Below are 18,548 nucleotides of genomic sequence, written 5' to 3'. Positions count from 1 at the left end.
AACTATTGAAAACCTTTGAATGGTCTTCCAACTTTGAAAATGCCAGCCGCACTTCCAACTTCCAGGAAACTTCGATTATCTGCCGAGCATATCAACTGTTCGATGAAATGCCCATGTAGCTGTTCCTAACTTGATACATGAGTTTCATTAAAGTAGCATCATCTCACTGATATAATGTATTAATGTAATAAATGAGCTTTCTTAAAGACGATTCAGGCAACCTTCTGTGCAGCATCAGGAATGAGGCCAATTTTCTTTGAAATTTGCGAGACATGGTATGCAGCTCGTGTTTTTTCTATCAAGTTAAGACTGTAAGAGGGTCTTCATTTTTTATTGTGATTGTTCTACATTTTGGCTTTTCTTGATTACTCAAACCCTGTTTCAGAGAGTTATAATACAACACTTTAAAGATGTGTGAATCAGACTTGTCTAGTGTGCACGTGAGCCATGTGTTAGATTGCTGGTGTAGTAGTAAAAGTTGACATTCAGCACGTGTTCATTGTAGTAGATATTCAACAAAGATGATAATACAGCAACAGAAATTGGAGTTTTAGGCCATCAGACACAAACAATTGTGAAACAAGTGGGTAGAGGGAATAATAAAAATCGAAAGATTCAACAAGCTCTCCAACAAACTAGTAAGCTTATCATTGATAGAACCTAAATACAAATTCAATCAACTCATTAAGCCATCAAAAGTTAGTTACAAACCACTCTATCTTAACATATGTAATTTACCATCATCTAAAACCGCTATATCCTAACATATGTAATGTACCATTATCAATTTCTGCTATGTTATGTTCGTACAGCCTAATATGTTTGGCTTGGTCTTGTCTAACATATTTGGCTTGGTTTTGTATCCTTTCCAAACATATGAATATTTACTCAAGCGCATGTTTGGGCCATCTGAACATTGAGTGGTTTGATATCTCTGCAGCGCATGTAGGTCAAAAACTGACCAGGCAGCTCCTCCAAAAGTGCTTGTACAACAGAAATTTGCCCACCTGTTCAGAAAACAATGGGTTCGTTTGTTCAGGCATGAAAAAATTCAGAAACTTTTGTGAATTAACTCCCAAATTCAATAGTTTGAACTAATTTTGTCAAAGAATCATATGCACTCACTATGAACTTCTCGCATCGGAACAAATTGTACTATATCTCTGGTAGCTACCCAATCGGTAGAGCTCTCTAATCTACGGCCATTATCAGCATCAAGAATCTGCCAACAAAGTTATCAGCATCAAGAATCTGCAACAAAAGTGGGATAATACTACACTGCATATGTACTCTAAATTGAATCTATCAAACTATAGAAAAAAGAAGTTCAATGCTAGTAAGAAGATATTCCAGTTAGAAAACATTGTGTACCTCCATTTGTGTAAAATCTGCACCTCCCACACCCACAATTAGAATTGACAGGGGAAGATCAGAAGCCCTTACCAAAGCATCTTTCGTTTCTTGGAGATCTTTCAGAACTCCATCCTAGATAGACAATGCAAATTTACAAATCACCAAAAAAGAATGATAGAAAGAGAAAACTGTGAATATATAGAATCATTGTAATCACCGTTATAATGAGTAAGACGAAATACTTGCTTCTGTCGTATGAGAGGGACTGTCCAGCAATTCGTGCAGCTGTGTTGATCACTTGACCAAACAGAGTCGGTCCTGCCAAAGAAACATTGTTTAGAGCGCTTGCATAAGCAGCCATAATGCCTTCAACTCCATCTACCTATTAAATAAAGAAACCAGCAGTTAATGAAAAAATGGAAGAGGATAAAATACACATCTTTTAGGATAAAATTCCAAGGAAATTTAAAAAAAAAAATGTAGAAACATATTATATTGTTTGTTATTAAAATGAAAAGTTATGGGAGACAAGCCAACCAAATAAGGATTATAGCAAAGTTGCGAACTCCAGCTACCCCTACCTCAAAGCCACCTGCTCTTCCATTCAAGTTAAAACAATGTGATACAGTGCCATCAAATGTCTTCCCTCCAAATCCCCATGCAGGAAAGCGTCTATCAGAATCATAAAATTGTATGACCTCTCCAATTTCCGTTATTGCCTGTAAATGGTTTAAGAGGCCAATAACTAATCAGTGATATTCTCTCTCAACTATGACGGCCATAGAAAGACTTGAAAGTCACAGGCATTTTCTAAGTCGAAAACACTGGACAAAATGACCATTTTATGACCTTCAGAGTTCAGAGATCACTTGTCAAAGTGCGAGTCATAACAAAACCTTACCTGCTGGTAAGAACATATTATACTTTTTTACTGTTCTGACAAGCTCCTAAGGTCACGTCAGCATTATCTTGTTTGTTCGTAATTTTTTAAAATCATTTTTTCAAATTTTCAAACTAGATCTACCATAAGATATATATTATTACACTTAATTAGTCTGTAATTAGTCTGTATTAGTAATTGATTATATAAAATTTGTACCGCAACTTCGCCCACTCACCAGCCTCTTAATAAAAAGATGTGTGATTTTTATAAAACTAGTGCGATATTGACTGTAAAAGTTATTTATTGGTACTCATATATATATATATATTAAACCATTGATGAAGATTCTCTTTCTAGTCATATGTTAGCTTAAAAGATTAATCTTTCCATTAGAAGCTACTATGTAGTTGGATATGGTTGTATAAATGAAGATTATTTGTCACCCGATGAAAACGCACATTTGGTTTGCGTATGACAGGAATGTTTGAAATTCAATAAGCTACATTTCCTTAAAATAAAACAAGAAAAAAAAAATCAAAAGCCTTCACCTCATGACTCAATACTTTATGATATTGAGTGAGTGTTAGCCGGATGTGTGCATTATCCAGCATACCATTCCTAATGAGAGTTCTGAAGATGGCTTGCTTAACCTACAATTTTATGCAATGTTTTACTAGGATGTACTTATCAGTCTCTTCTCATGATACAGCAAAAAAAAATAATAATAATAATAATAATAATAGAGCAAATCTTTCCATCCAGAAAGAATCATCCAAGTGCAAACATAGATATTTTACAAGTAAATACTTCTTGAGATCTTACCTCTTCACGGGTCGGAATATTGTTGAAAGCCAAAGCCTTTGCTGAGTCAAACAGCCTAATCAACAGAAATATAAATCCAAGTCTGATTATCTTGAAGATTGAAGTTGAGGTTTTGTAGAAGCAATATAGATATATTATACCATAATCACTAGTTCCATATACCAGACAATAACTTTTCCAAACTTCTGCTTTCCTTTCACTAACCTATCTAAATGCTCTTCAAGCTTAAATACCTTGCCATTGTAAACTCGGAGTCCCTCCCACACTCCATCACCACCTTGGACAATTGAGTCAAACACGGAAACCTAACAGTCATGAGGCAAAAATGAGAAAGCTAGAAAAGCATGCATAAATATGCATTAGGCTGAAAGTCCAGACTGTCAACTGTCAATTAATTTTATTCTCCTTAATCAAGTACCTTTGCATCATCACGAGGCACAATCTCATCACCAACCCATGCAAGAAGATTTTTATTTGCAGGAACCGGAAGATCTGGTTCAGGTAATGGACTCTTCAGAAGGGATGAAGTTTTTCTGACATTGCGCCTGAGCATGTTGTAAAAAGGTAGACTTTGCTCCAGCAAATCGTAAAGAGACATAGGAAATGGCTGAAAATGAAATATAATATCTCTGGTTTCAGTCATTTGGTTCTCATTATCTAATTCAATGAGTTTGATGCCAAATCTCAGAGTGTGCGTTCAAAAGAAATCAGAGATGATAAACAAGTGATATTACATTTAAAAAAAAAAATACTAAAAGGTAACATTTACAAGTGAACATCGGAAGAACATTAATTGCTAACTTTAATTATGATAGTTGACTTCATGGTTCAATTGTTAGCTTTACATTGAGTTATTTCCCACATTGGTTAGTAACAGGGAGTCACTTGTGCTTAAAAGTTAGAAAAACCCAAATCCAATTACTTTAGTCCAATCACTTATAGCTCTAATGAAAGAAGTGGGGCAGACTACTGAGAAAAATAATTCATCAATTAAGTAGGATGACTATGACTTGATAGATTCTTTTAAAATAGAAAATGATTTTGTGAACTATACATATATTATCCAGGAAACATGAAACAGAAACTACATACCATGGGATACTCTCTTGCTGATGTGAAACCTGTAGATTTATGTACACTTTCATACCACCACTTAGCCCAAAGGCCATCTATTGGTTTTGGACCAGCTTCCCATCTGAATAAATTTGGATTTGAAACATGTCATGCACACAGGTTAAACTATAATGCAATGGGAGAGTTGAAAATCCATGCATGCATTCTCCAAATAAGTTGTATAATGCATCAAATTGGAACCTATGAATTTTCAACACAATCAGAGAAAATTTTCTATGAGGGAAGCATTAAATAGAGATGTAAAAGTTGGAATATATAGAGAAGACGAAGGCTGGATTTGCTACCAACTGGGCCTTGAGTTCAAGACATTGAGTCCTCCAAGGTGAAGATAATGGAAAACAAGGTTCTAGTAGCTGAACATAATCTCTCAAGTTTGAATTTGGGCCTTTCTCAAGAATAAATTAGCAAAGAGCTTAACTGTTATTGCTAATCATGGCAGTTCTCTTTAGAATCTAAAGTATCTCTTTGATGAAAAGTAACAAATATATAGTAAGTGAAGCAATTTTAAATTTTCAACTGAACGACTTTAGCACACCTCAGCATTGTGGCTTGAAAAGGAATATCCAAGTCTTCACAAAGACTGCGTAAAGTGGCCTACTCATCAAGAAGGCAAATAAATAAAATCATATTAAAAGTAAAAAGCCAAGCACTTTAAATTTAAATAACCAGCAGCCATGAGAGTCGTAAATGAGAATGTTGAACAAAAAAGCGGAAAGAGAGATGGCCAGTTCATGCATCATACTGATTTCCAACTAAATAACAATGAAATCAATTCGAGCTAGTGTTGTTAAAACACTCACTAGACCACATAAAGCTCATGCTAAAGCAAAAATGTCCATGTCAGCATCCACATCTCAGTAGAGTCCAAAATTCAGACTTCATATACAGACCGCTTTTTTCAAAAGAAGGCTAAAATATTTAACCATACAAACCTCCATTTTATCATTGACATTTAAGTGATTGAAGGGATTAGAGAATGCAATGCAAGTATAGTAAGTCCAAATTGAGTGAATAAAGGAGCAATTTTCAATTGTAAATCACTTTACGGAGCAAAGTAGATCCTACTTATTATATAAATTTAGAGAGCTGTACGACCTCAGGATCTTGTTGAAGGTCTGCTGCATCGACTATAACTGGACTTTTTCCCAGCTCACAGAGCTCGCTGTAAATGGTGACCAGGTCAGCCAAACCCAGCTCCTTAAAGGATGGAGGCACAACCTTATCAAATGATGGCTGACAATACATATCACATAAAAGATAAACTGCAGCCAGTCAGTTCCATCGGAATAAATAAATGCAAATTGCTAATTGCTTCGTAAAGAAATAAAATCAAGCAATAAGAATTATAAATACAGAAAATTGATTGCTTTTATAGAGATTAAACATTTCAAGTTAAAATTTGTCAACTAGGGTATGAATCAATACCATAGACATTAGTGGAATATATGAGATTATTTGTATATTTTCAATTTGATGAGATTATTTGTATATTTTCAATTTGATGCCTTGAATATCAACAAAAGTCCACAAATCTTACCAGTATGTCAAGAGGATTCCGTATCAATATAATGTGCTTCCCTTTCTTCATTAAATCATCTGGCAAACCAGGTAATCGTTGTTTTGCCATATGCTGTAGATGGTGAAATAAAAGTAAAATCCAATAAGAAACCATCAACCAGAAATATAGGAAATTCCCATCATATAGCAAGAATATTTGCAAAAGGCAGTCAAACGTGTGCATCTTCACGGATAATATAGTATATTACCTTGCAATACCGATATTTCTTCCCTCCTGGACCAAAAATGACCTCGTTTACAACCTTATTTCCATCAGATTCCTACAAATTGAAAAGTTGATATTTCATTGTCGACATAAATATAATAATTCTAATACCATACTTAAACCATCCTATAGCCCAAGATTTAAAGAAAGAGGAAAAACAACAACTATATGAGATATTAAGATGAAGTTGGTCATATCAGTTTTCGGTAGAAGGCAATTGCAACAAAAATAAGCAAGGTAAAATCTTCAAATGATATGGTATTTGAAGATAGCAAGAAATAATTAAAACTAACAATTTTGGATAGAATCTCCTCTCTATAGGGCCGATCAAACCCTGTCACCCGAAGAAAAGATGGATAGAGAGGTTCATCAAGCACTTCCATGTCACCCTCTACAAAAAAAGCACAACACAAAAGCTAATGAAAAACAAACATCAAAGCAGAAACAAGCAAATTATTATCAAAATTAGAATAATAGCAAACCCAGAATTCAGAAAGCAGATTAATTTCATTACTATTAACCAAAAAGGGAAAGCAAAAGAAACAAAAAGATCATTTCACAATGAACAAACTATGATTCATCATCAAATATTAAAGCAGGGACAGGACATTTGGCATCAAATCAATTCCCAATAAGCTATAGTTTCATTTAAATATTCTCATGAAGCAAGCAGCCACCATTATTTACAAAGAACACAAGTACAAACAGGAAAGCAGAAAAAAAATATGATACCGGGGTAAGAAAATAATAAGCTGAAGTTTAAAAAGAGTGAAGTAAATTGTAACCTGAGCAAAAGAGTACATGAGGCTAGTACTGAGTGATCTTGGGGCAGACCATGAGTGGATCACCTCTATCTCTTGCTCCGCCATTTCTTGATGATGATGCTGATGAATGACAATCGTCAACTCTTATGAGAGTTTTGAGCTGGTTGGATATACGTCTGTCTGAAAAGGAAATGACACTATGAGCGCGAGCAGGGATTTGTCCGTGGTATACCCCAAAAACAGGGTATTTATCTAAAAATACTCCCATACTCAAAAATTTCTCATATATGTCTTTTCTAATATGCAGTTATGAAATTACCCTAATGAAAAACCTAAATCAACTAAACTACCACAACCAATCGTGTAATAAAATCTCTAATTTTTTCTCATGAGCAGCTTCTTCTTCAGCCCGTTCTTATGGATTTCTCCTCCTCCATTTTACAAATCCTTGTTATTTTACAACAATTCTTCTACACACTCTCGCCTCTCTGCAAACCAGTAGCTGCAATTCCCTCACTCTGCTTCAGCGTCTCCTCTTCCAGTTACTTTTAGAAAGTCAAATTTTTTTTTAATGTAAAATAAAATTTGAAAGTTTCAAAACTCAAGTTATTAATTTTCCTGGAAAAAATCATTTGCAGTTGGTATTGAAATGTGTGCAAAGTCTTGTGCCAAAAGCTTAATTTTCATTTCTCGCAAAAGTCAAATGACAAGACTTCACTTGATTAGGCTTATGCTTGTCTTTTACCTTGCATTAATTTTCATCTCTTGCAAAAGTGAGATAATAAGGCTTCACTCAATTAGACTAGTAATTGATTTAACATATTCATTTTCTGATTAATTGTCATCCAATTTGTTTTGCACACACATCGGGTAGAATTCATCCAAAAAAATGGCTTGTAAGGTGCGGGAGTCCGAATACTTATAAACCTACACACCAAGCCTTAGCTTAGCAATATGACACTCAATTATAGTTCATAACCGATATGCACGGTGGCCATATATGGGGTTGAGTGACTTCACAGATTTCATACAAGGTCAATAGCAGGCCTTCTTCTCAACTTACTTCGTCTGTGAAGAGAGATTTCATAAAAAAATTGGTAAAACTCATTCAAAAGACCAACTTATGATGTTAGAAAGACCAAATACCCTATAAAATGCTTAATAAAGTGGTCGCACAATTATTCTTGTGTACACAGTACCAATGCAATAGAAAACAGGATAAACATTAATGTCTCTAGCTACTCAGTCCAATAGACAGTATAATCTAAAGATGTCGTGTTGTTGTATTGTTACACTGGTGAGACAATTGCTGCATGTTGCAGACATGATACCTCTAGTACTTCAAAAGATAACATATCACGAAACACATCCAGACTGTAGTGAGGTTATTTCGAAAATTCCTTGGCCCATTGTGCGAGTGCGTGACATCCCGCAACAAAAATTAGGGTATGTACTATATATATAATGTGTTTTGAACATAATAATAAGAATGATGATTTTTAACAATTGATTTATATGAATTTTTTTAGTGGTGACTGTGGAGCATTTTTGTTGCGGTACTTGGAGGTCCTAGCCCATGGACTTGATGTCAATTCATACTGCCAACAAGATCATGTTACACAATTTCGACAAGCCTTGGCTGTAAAATTATTTGGGCATAGGTCATGGAAAAAAACTTTGTAGTGTCATTTTTTGGATTATGAGATGTAATAGTTGTAATGAGGATGTTGTTACTATTTGATGTCATTAAAGACAATTGACAGCATTAATATATTTTATTTCTTTGTTATTTATATTAATGATAGATAAGATAGTTTGCACAATATATACACAGGGAATACACTGTAAGAGAATACACGACTGCAGTCGGGTATTTGCACAGATACACGACTGCGGTTGGGTATTTGGAAATAAAAATAATACGCTATGCGACAAAATACTCGATTGCAGTTGGGTATTTGCACAGGTACACGACTGTAGTCAGGTATTTACAAATAAAAATGACAAGCTCTCTGTGACAAAATACTCGACTGCAGTCGAGTATTTGCACAGATACATGACTATGGTCGAGTATTTAAAAATAAATATGACAAGCTCTTTGTGACAGTCGGGTATTTGCACAGATACACGACTGTAGTCGAGTATTTAAAAATAAACATGACCAGTTTTGTAACAGCCAAAATACACAATTGTACTCGGGTATGTGCACAGAATAAAAACTCTTTTCAATCATTCATTATATTGATGACACAATCAATATAGATTTTAAACATATCAAACTTCAAATAAATGAAACTAACTATAGTCCGGTTGCCTATCAAATAACACAAATCCAATAGTTATTGAAATCGTAAATAAGTTGTAATACAATAGAAGTTGTTTAACATTCATCATAAATTTTTGGCATATTTAACCCAAACACTCGGTTCATATTTTATAAGCCTCTGGTCGCCTCCCTTCAATACTTGTTCTTAGAAAGTCACACAAACATGTTTATTCATCTGCAAAACAAAAAGGTAGAAATTTATCACTAAATATGAAAGATATTAAAAAAATTAAAACAACAAAAAATAACAAGTATATAAGGTTCATAGTAGTCGCGTAACTTATTAACAATTATAGTATATAAGTTTATACATATACGCTAGTAGTTGTGTAACTTATTAACACACACGACTATAGTCTAGTAATAGTAAAAGGATATATATAATGAAAAATATATATTTTTTGAACCAATAGAATGATTAGGTGTCATAATAATTAAAATTTTTTGCACATTTTCACGACTACAGTCGTGTAAATACATACATACACGACTGCTGTCGTGTATGTCGGGTGCAGAAAAAAAATTTGACAACAACTTCAGATTTTAACGAATGTAGTTATAAAATCCATCAAATAACAGTCATATGATGCAAATGTAATGAAAATATGAGTTGCTTTAGTGTTTATCACAAACCAAATTAAACCCTAAAAATAATATAATGTCAACAAATTGAATAGATAGCCCAAAATAAAATAAAAAAAGTTTCAAATACCTTATTCATGGGATGAATAATACACCCAGCTGCAAACAAACTCAGTGCATTAGTTGTTTGTGAGTGATTTTGAGTGTGGTGTGAGTTTTTGTATAGGTGATAAATACGTGAGAAGCAAAGAGTGTTGTGAGTTGTGTGTGTGTTTTATATTTTTCTTTAGGGATATTTTAGACAATGTACCACATAAAAAGGCATACTTAGATAATTTTCAAGCATTGGGTATATTTAACTAAATACACTACTTTTAAGGCATATTTAATTAAAAACCCCGAGCGCGAGCGTAGTTTTGTCTGAAAGCATGAAAAGCCAGCTCAAAACTTGAATGTTTAAAAAAAGTAAAAAAAAAAAACGTTTGTAAAAGGTAAAAGCCTATTTAGTAATTTTAAGATTAGTATTTATTTAGTCTTTATATTTTTTAAAATATCTTAAAATATTTCTGTTGTTAAAATATTAATATTCCTACCATTATTTTTATTTCCTTTAGTTTACTTTTACAATATTACTCTTTTATAATAATTTTTTGTTTGGACATTAATAAAAAAAATTATATTAATTTTTTTTCAAGCACCATTTGCAGACTTGGTAGTTGCATGCAATTTTTGACAATTAAATTTTTTATAATTAAAAATTAATATAATTTTTTAGGGTTAAATTGATAATTTAATATTTTTTTATTAATGTCTAAAAATATATTTTAAAAAAATATTTTAACGATAGGGATGTTTCGAACAAAAATATTTTAAAAAAGTAAGCTAAAAGAAATAAAAAATAACAGTAGCGGTATCAATACTTTAACGATAGGGATGTTTCGAGTCATTTTTTAAAATATAGAAATTAAATAGATACTAATCTTAAAATAGAGGGATTAAATGAGCTTTTATCATTTGTAAAAAATGAAATTTTTTTTACTGTTCTGACAAGCTCCTAAGGTCACGTCAGCATTATCTTGTTTGTTCGTAATTTTTTTTAATCATTTTTTCAATTTTTCAAACTAGATCTACCATAAGATATATATAATTACACTTAATTAGTCTGTATTAGTAATTGATTATATAAATTTTGTACCGCAACTTCGCCCACTCACCAACCTCTTAATAGAAACATGTGTGATTTTTATAAAACTAGTGCGATATTGACTGTAAAAGTTATTTAGTGGTACTCATATATATAGATTAAACCATTGATGAAGATTCTCTTTCTAGTCATATGTTAGCTTAAAATATTCATCTTTCCATTAGAAGCTACTATGTAGTTGGATATGGTTGTATAAATGAAGATTATTTGTCACCCGATGAAAACGCACATTTGGTTTGCGTATGACAGGAATGTTTGAAATTCAATAAGCTACATTTCCTTAAAATAAAACAAGAAAAAAAAAAATCAAAAGCCTTCACCTCATGACTCAATACTCTATGATATTAGAATCGTACAACAGCAATGAAAGTTACAGTTACGAACAACAGCCCAATAGAATAGATAACAGAACTAGAAGCCAAGAACTGCTCATCTCTGGGTTGAGTGAGCGAATGCAAGAGACTATTTTGGAGGAAGGAGAAGAATACAATCAAGCCTTGGATGACACAGTAAACAATCTCATGTTTGATCGGTCGTATGACCGCATATAAGGAAGCAAATTGAAGGGCATTTTGGCTTCCGTTAGATCTGTGATTGAGAGATTAGCCTGCTCTACCAGTGAAAGGAAATAATTGAAGGTGTCGATGTTCCGAATGACGGTTGCAATATACGCCACTGGGCCTTTGCTTGTTACAGCAGTTAAATCATTAAGGTCATTAGTATTACATTTAGTATCCAGTGTAAAGACCTTGGAACTCTCTTTCCGTGAAGTGGAATCTGATTTCCTTCGATCCAATAGAATGGCTAGTATTCTAACAAGATCAGGGAAGCATGATCGATCATACATTATATCAGCACCCAAACTGCAGAAAGGAAAAAAAGATAAATCACACTGGATGTAATCACACAAGGGTGAAACCATATACAAATTACACCCAAGAAAACTAACATGATCTCCTATCATTAATTCAATTTTTGAGTGGCAAAGAATAATCAATATAATGGACATAAGCTCAATAGCCCCATTTCAGACATGCATGATGCATGACAGCTCAAAGGCCAGTCAGAAAAATATATTAGGAGGTGGCTAAAATACTCACATGATTTCTGGCACAAAGGCAGAAAGCTCACTTTCTGATGCAGATTCCCAAGGCAGATGAACACATTGTACCTGAAATTTACAGTTGATTTCAACACTGACTGCTACAAAATCTTTTCCTATTTGATTACATGAGCTTTAACTTAAGACTTCCATATCAATCCAAGAATGACTTCATATCCTCAATAAAACCAAATTTTGGTTCAATTTCCATGAGTTTGTTGTATTTGATAGTTATGAAGTACAAACTGTTCTGGAAACAAGTAACCAAACCTGCCCTATTGCATCTTGATGATTCAACTTAAAGAGAAAATTTAGAAAACTTTTGTTTCTCTCAGAAATTATATGACTTATGCAGAAAGGAAAATGGCTAGGGAAAAAAATTCTTGCAACTAAAGCTTACCACATTCGGATCTTCATAGCTTTCTAACAAACTAGTATCGGTGCTTAGCTGGTTCAACTCTAAATTGGACCTCATGTTAGCTAGAGTTAAATGGTCGCCATCAGTCAATGTCACCTGTGTCAAGAAAATGTGCGATGACAATAGCAATAGATCAAATGACTATAAGCAATGAGTCTGTGATATGCATACAACAATAACTCTTATGCAAACTATTCTACAAAATGAGATAGCAATGACCAGCTGGACATGTTCTGCAGGCTCATAGTGAAGAAGCATAAACCTAGAACTAAATATAAGGCCTGTAAGGTAACAAGAACCTATGGTTCTTCAAAATTATTCTTTTCCGAGGCACCAGAAACAGTTAAAATATGTGGCCCGTATCTGTCCACACAGTCGCTCTTTAACTGTGTAGTCATCAGAAGCCAATTCATTACTTTAGGAGCATAAACTTTGGAAGCAACCAATTTTAGAAGGAACCATCCATAAAGCTCCATATTCCTTCAAATTTCATAAAACCCCAACAAATTCATTAAAAGCCAACACCATAAAGATTTATGCATGAGATTTGAATAACACACCTTTGAGGCTTTTACATGGGCAAGACAAATTCCAACCAAACCAACACCTGAACCAACCTGTAAAAACAAAAAAATTGAAAAAGAAAAAGCAACAGAGAATCAGAAAACGAAACTTGAGTGTATAGGAGGCCTACAGACATGATCAAATCAACAAGCGAGAAAGGAAAAGAACTCTTTATGTGGTACAAAATAAATAGTGAAGTAGAAAAGCCAGTCATTTCTTATTTATTCCCTGCCATCTTTTTAGAGTTGTACGATCAAATGATTGTAAAAAAAATTAGTAATTTGGTGTTTCAACAAAAGGAACTAGCTTAAGTTATTAATGGGTCAAGAAACCTTAGCAACAGTTAGTAATTTCAAATAGGGAATGTTATTTAACCAAAAACTTACCTCAAAACAAGATTTATTTGAGAATATTTCCGGAAAAGAAAGTATAAATTCTGACAAAAGAAGGCTAGAGGGCCAAATTGAACACCTGTAAGCCAAGAACTAATTCATAATGTTAGAGAGATCACATGTAACTTTACAAGATGATGATTTGGAAAGAAATACAAAATAAGAATCAAATTGAAGCACACCCAGTATCTCCTTCAAGCATGTTGAGGGAACATTGTAATGGAACCATTAGTTTCCGAGACTTTGGACAGCTTGGGAGATCAATACAACCCAGAATTACCAAATCATCAACTAAACTTATGTGCTGGTCAGAACACCGACATCATACAGATAATAGTTATTACAGTCAGGAAAAAGAAAAGTGATGGTTTTACGGACCCTCATGCTTTTTTCAACAAACTGATCATCCTACAAAAGCAAAAACAAATATTGTCAAACAATGTTTAAGCATGACAAGAAACACAAATATTAAATAAGATAAATCCATAAGCAATTTTACCTTCAAAGATGTTATGATATCAGCATATAATTCATATATTTCATCCAAAACTTCACCATGGATTGACTCAACTTCAACAATGAGTTTCTTTAGAAAATTCCTCAAATAAGGCGTATAAGCTTTGCCTACCTGCATTAGACGTACAACTGAAACAAGCTCTATATTAAGAAGTCAACAAATGAGATTGCGACTGCTACTATAGAAAGCACTAAAACATATTCACAAAAGCAAGTAAAGTACTTTTTGGAAAATATCTACTTGGTTTTCTCCAAAGTGAAAGCAAACTCTAAACAACGAAAACGAAAGTGCTTAAAGAACCATTTCATAAAAGTGATTCCAATTTCCATCAACAAAATGAAACCTCACTAGAATTACAAATCTAAATCCCTATTTTATCCAATTCCAATTCTGAGACCAAAACACTATATACCGTCAAACAGACACAGTGCCTAAAAATATCATTTAAATTAAACGCAATAGAAAGCATACAATAAGTTGCATAAAAATTCAATCTTTGAAATTCATAAACTAATTGAAAGACAAAAAAATTAAATAATTAAATAGAGAAAAATAACAATGCTCACAGCTCTGCTTATACAATAATTCCAAATAAACCTCTGCACTCTCTCTGTAACTGATCCATCACCGCATACTCTGCATTTAAAAATTAACAGAAATCAGAAAATTAAGGCCTAATTTTATTAAGTAATACAATAATAATAATAATAATAATAATATTATTATTAGCAATGAAATTGGGTAACGTGCGCCGACGGATACCTGGCAAGGGAAACGAGAGAATCAGAGGGTTCCATGGCGAGAAAGGCGGAGATGAGGTGGAGCCATGGCGGAGCCGCCGGGTCCGTCATGGCTTCTTTGGTGTCAAAGTCTGGGGCTTTGATAGGGTTTTAACCGAAGCCTCTATGGATCTGATGAATTCTTGTAAACGACGCCGTTTGCTTCTGAGGAAAATACTTCTATATTAAAAAACTAGAATCACGCATAATATTCTTTTCCAGGCAGATCTTGCAGTATTTCTCAAAGCTTTTTCAATTTTTTGTAATAATGATAATAATTTTTAAGTAATAGTCAATTTATATAAAGTGCGGGTACGTTTTTAAACTGTGTGATTTAATATAATTAAATTTCAATCGTATTAAACCGCACAATTTTTAAAAAATAAATGTGCCTATACTTGAGAATGGTATATATATAGTTCTGTTTGGTGTAATATCCTAAGTTTTATTAAAGTATGGGAAAACTATTAAATTATAAAGTTTACTAATTTTCCTGAACTTTTAACAAATTCAGGCTCTTGGATTAGAATGTATAAATATATAGTCATTCTCTAGTATAGTTCCCATGAGATTTAAGAGAGCAATTGAGAGTTAGATGCTATTTGTTTTTTAGCCTGAAATCTGAATTTAACTTTTTTTTAGACATTTGTTTATTTTGGGTTGTTTGTTTTTTTTAACTTATCACTTTATTATCAGACAATTTTATTTGAATAAAAAAAGTAGAAAAAATCTACTTTTATCTGAAGTCTGAAGTTTAAATAGAAAATTTTAATTTTAAATTTCAAAAATACCCTTAACAATTCATGTATTTTCAATATTATCAATAAACCTAAATTTTTGTATTATTCTTGAATAATTTTAATTGCTTTAAATTTTTATTCACATGATAATATTAACTAAATTGAAATATTGAACAAATCAAATTATATCCATTTTGATGAATAAAAAATAAAACAACAGTGTTGACTTTATAATAAAATTTGATGTTATAATTACATCTTTTATTACAAATTAAATTAAGATCAACAATGATAGTATTTTTTATTTAATGCTATCAAACTAATCAACATATGAAAATTGTAATTTGTGAAGAACAAATGTATGCACCACTTAAAAAGATATTTATGTCAAACTACCAACTTTTAAATTTTTCTCTTCAAACGTCAAAAAAGAGAAAACAAACATGTCATTCAGATATTTTCATTCATACATATTCAGACTTCAGCAAAATTCAAACATATTCAAATCAGATAAAAAAACAAACGCAACCTTAGTTTTTAATGTTATAAAAACCACACGCCTTTATAATTTATTAAAAAATAAGTCTTAAAAAAAATAGGGTAGCATAGCATTCCACATCAATTTTTTTAAATCGTCGCTCGCTTAAAATTTAAATTTAAATAACCAATTAAATAATATTATTTGAAAATCATTAAGCGAGCCTCTAAAGACAAGTCCTAATCAATTATAATTTGTCTATTAACTTAATTTGTTGTTTAAGTATTATTCTTACGACAAATAATGATTCCGTGCACGAACTGCATTGTTGATCTATATAATATGTAAAACAGATATTTCTATTAGCAAATTAATTTAAATTATTGAGGAGGCAATCGAGTTTTTACATAATGAAACAGCAATTTCTTTTAGATTACTATAGAATTTCCTCTCTCAATATGTGCCACGTATATTATGGCATAAGTTTACAGGGTTATCTGAAAGAATTCAAATTTATCTTCCCACTCCATATAATGGGGCCTGAGGCTAGAGCGTGATTATTAATTGATTATAGTAGTGTTAGTAACACTTAGCACTAATCTTTGTTAATATTATAGATTTAAGATTACAATTAATTAAGTGGTCACGCGCACATGAAAAAAAGATGCATGGAGATTAGTGTTTTGTCTTCTATATTTGACTGGCAAGACAAGCAGTCAGTTCACCTCGTACTGATACACTTAAATTACGAGGACCGAAATCAGATCTGTCATTGCACTTACCTGGCCTGAATATAATATTAATTACTTGGCATCCAACTCTATTCAATCAAGAAACCCTTACCCTCCTCTCTCCTTTCTAAAACTCTTCATATTTTTGTTTCCCATCCGTTGTTCTATGATCAGTATTTATCTTTGCATTTGTTTTTGAAAACCCTTTTCTTGTTTTCATCTTCTTAACGTGTTGTAATAATCTCCTGGTGTTTTCTACTGTTAATCCCTTTCATCCGATCTCTGTTCGCTTCAAAATGGTGGAAAGCATTCTTACTGTTGTTTAGAGGTTGTCAAGTGCTTGGCTCCTCCGACAGAACGCCAATTTAGCTACTTGCGTAGCTACAATAACAACATTGAGAATCTCAAGGCTGAAGTTGGGAAGCTGAAGGATGGGACTGAGAGTATACAGCACGCGGTTGATGAGGCTAAAAGAAAAGGGGAAGAGATTGAAAAGAAGGTTGAGAAGTTGCTTGATAGCGGGAACAATGCCATTGTTGAGGCGGAGAAATTTGTAGGTGATGAAGCTGCTGCAAACAAGCAATGTTTCAAGGGGTTGTGCGCAAATTTGAAGATCCGCATACAGCATAGCACAGAAGCACCGAGGCAGCTGGAGGCTATTGTCAAACTTCGGGAAGCTGGGAGATTTGATAGGATTTCCTACCGTCCCCTTCCCGAGGATATAGTGCTTATTGTTGAATTAGCTGATGAAGCTGAATCTCATGCTACACACGTTGGAGTGCCAGCTGGAATCAAGCCAGCTGTAAACCTAGTAGCTAGCCTAGAAGTTAGAATGAAAGATACACGTGAGGAGCTGAAGAATCCCAGGTGGCAAAACTGTTATGAAGAGATTCCCATGCAGTTAGATGCAGCTGGAATTAGTTGATAGTTTAGCTATTGTTAATTGTGTATTTGTTATTTTGTTAGTTAGATTGCTTAGCCATGATTGGCGTGATTAGCAAACATTAGATTCAACTATAAATACTGAGCCAAGCTCATTATTGTAAATTGAGTTTTGTGATAATAAAAACAGATCTTCATCTTCCTCATTTGATCCTCAAAATCTAACTCTTATGTCTAACAAAGACTACGAGGCCTTTGAATCAAGAATGTCTACTTTGAATGATATACTTGGTGCATTAAAAAATCCTGATGTCAACATGCTTGGGAATGGGCGGCATCGGAGAGACGACGCTGGCGAAAGAAGTTGCTTGGAAAGCCGAGAATGACAAGCTCTTTGACCAGGCGGTTTTTGCAGAGGTGTCCCAGAGTCACGACATAAGAAAGATTCAAGGAGAAATCGCAGATAAATTAGGTCTAACATTTCATGAGGAGAGCGAATCGGGAAGGGCAAGTCTTTGTAATCAATTGAAGAAAAATAAGACGATATTGATGATTTTAGACAATATCTGGGAAAATCTTGATTTGCTGGCTATAGGAATTCCTCATGGAAATGATCACAAGGGATGCAAAATATTGTTGACAGCAAGAAGCGAAGATACATTGTCAAGGAAGATGGATTCTAAACAAAACTTCTCAGTAGGCATTCTAAAAGAAGAAGAAGCATGGAGTCTATTCAAGAAAATGGCAGGTGACTATTGAAGGTGGTGAATTCAAATGGGTGGCAAAGGAATGTGCAGGTTTGCCTGTTTCCATTGTAACGGTGTCGAGGGCATTAAGGAACAAGAGTTTATTTGAATGGAAGGATGCTTTACAACAACTAAGAAGGCCTATCTCAACGAACTTTAAAGATGTACAGCCAACTGCCTATTCAGCTATAGAGTTGAGCTACAATAAATTAATTGGAAGGAGAGGAGCTCAAGCAAATCTTTTTGCTAATAGGTTACACCTACGTGGCATTCATTGATGACTTGATATGGTATAGTATAGGTTTGGGTTTATTTCAAGGCATCAAAAATATGGAAGAAGCACGAGCA

The 18,548-nt window shown here is 33.4% G+C and overlaps 1 protein-coding gene across 1 annotated transcript; it reads right to left on the bottom strand.

The window, feature by feature from the left end:
* Positions 1-624: 624 nt before the first annotated feature.
* Positions 625-14,695, bottom strand: LOC112496765 (uncharacterized). The gene is made up of 26 exons (XM_052441282.1): positions 14,607-14,695; positions 14,411-14,480; positions 13,827-13,955; positions 13,706-13,735; positions 13,510-13,649; positions 13,322-13,406; positions 12,932-12,988; positions 12,354-12,467; positions 11,952-12,022; positions 11,344-11,714; positions 6,824-6,919; positions 6,269-6,366; positions 5,959-6,030; positions 5,730-5,822; positions 5,288-5,425; positions 4,728-4,786; positions 4,151-4,253; positions 3,477-3,665; positions 3,263-3,363; positions 3,059-3,113; positions 2,785-2,886; positions 1,935-2,072; positions 1,571-1,735; positions 1,372-1,485; positions 1,126-1,222; positions 625-1,007 (listed from the first exon to the last, which is right to left on the bottom strand). Exons 1-26 carry the CDS (start codon positions 14,693-14,695, stop codon positions 889-891), a joined length of 2,895 nt encoding a protein of 964 aa, XP_052297242.1. The 3' UTR covers positions 625-888.
* Positions 14,696-18,548: the final 3,853 nt, after the last annotated feature.

Source organism: Citrus sinensis, chromosome 5 (assembly GCF_022201045.2).
Source record: "Citrus sinensis cultivar Valencia sweet orange chromosome 5, DVS_A1.0, whole genome shotgun sequence".
NCBI classification, from domain to species: domain Eukaryota; kingdom Viridiplantae; phylum Streptophyta; class Magnoliopsida; order Sapindales; family Rutaceae; genus Citrus; species Citrus sinensis.
This window is presented reverse-complemented; position numbering and strand designations above follow the sequence as displayed.

Bases quoted from the DNA above. Each gene is read 5' to 3' on its own strand.
- LOC112496765 (XM_052441282.1), bottom strand. From the start codon at position 14,695: ATGACGGACCCGGCGGCTCCGCCATGGCTCCACCTCATCTCCGCCTTT. The intron at 4,254-4,727 runs GTGTGCTAAAGT...AAATTTATTCAG, and splicing joins TTTCAAGCCACAATGCTGAG to ATGGGAAGCTGGTCCAAAAC. The intron at 2,073-2,784 runs GTGAAGGCTTTT...AACCATTTACAG, and splicing joins ATAAAGTATTGAGTCATGAG to GCAATAACGGAAATTGGAGA.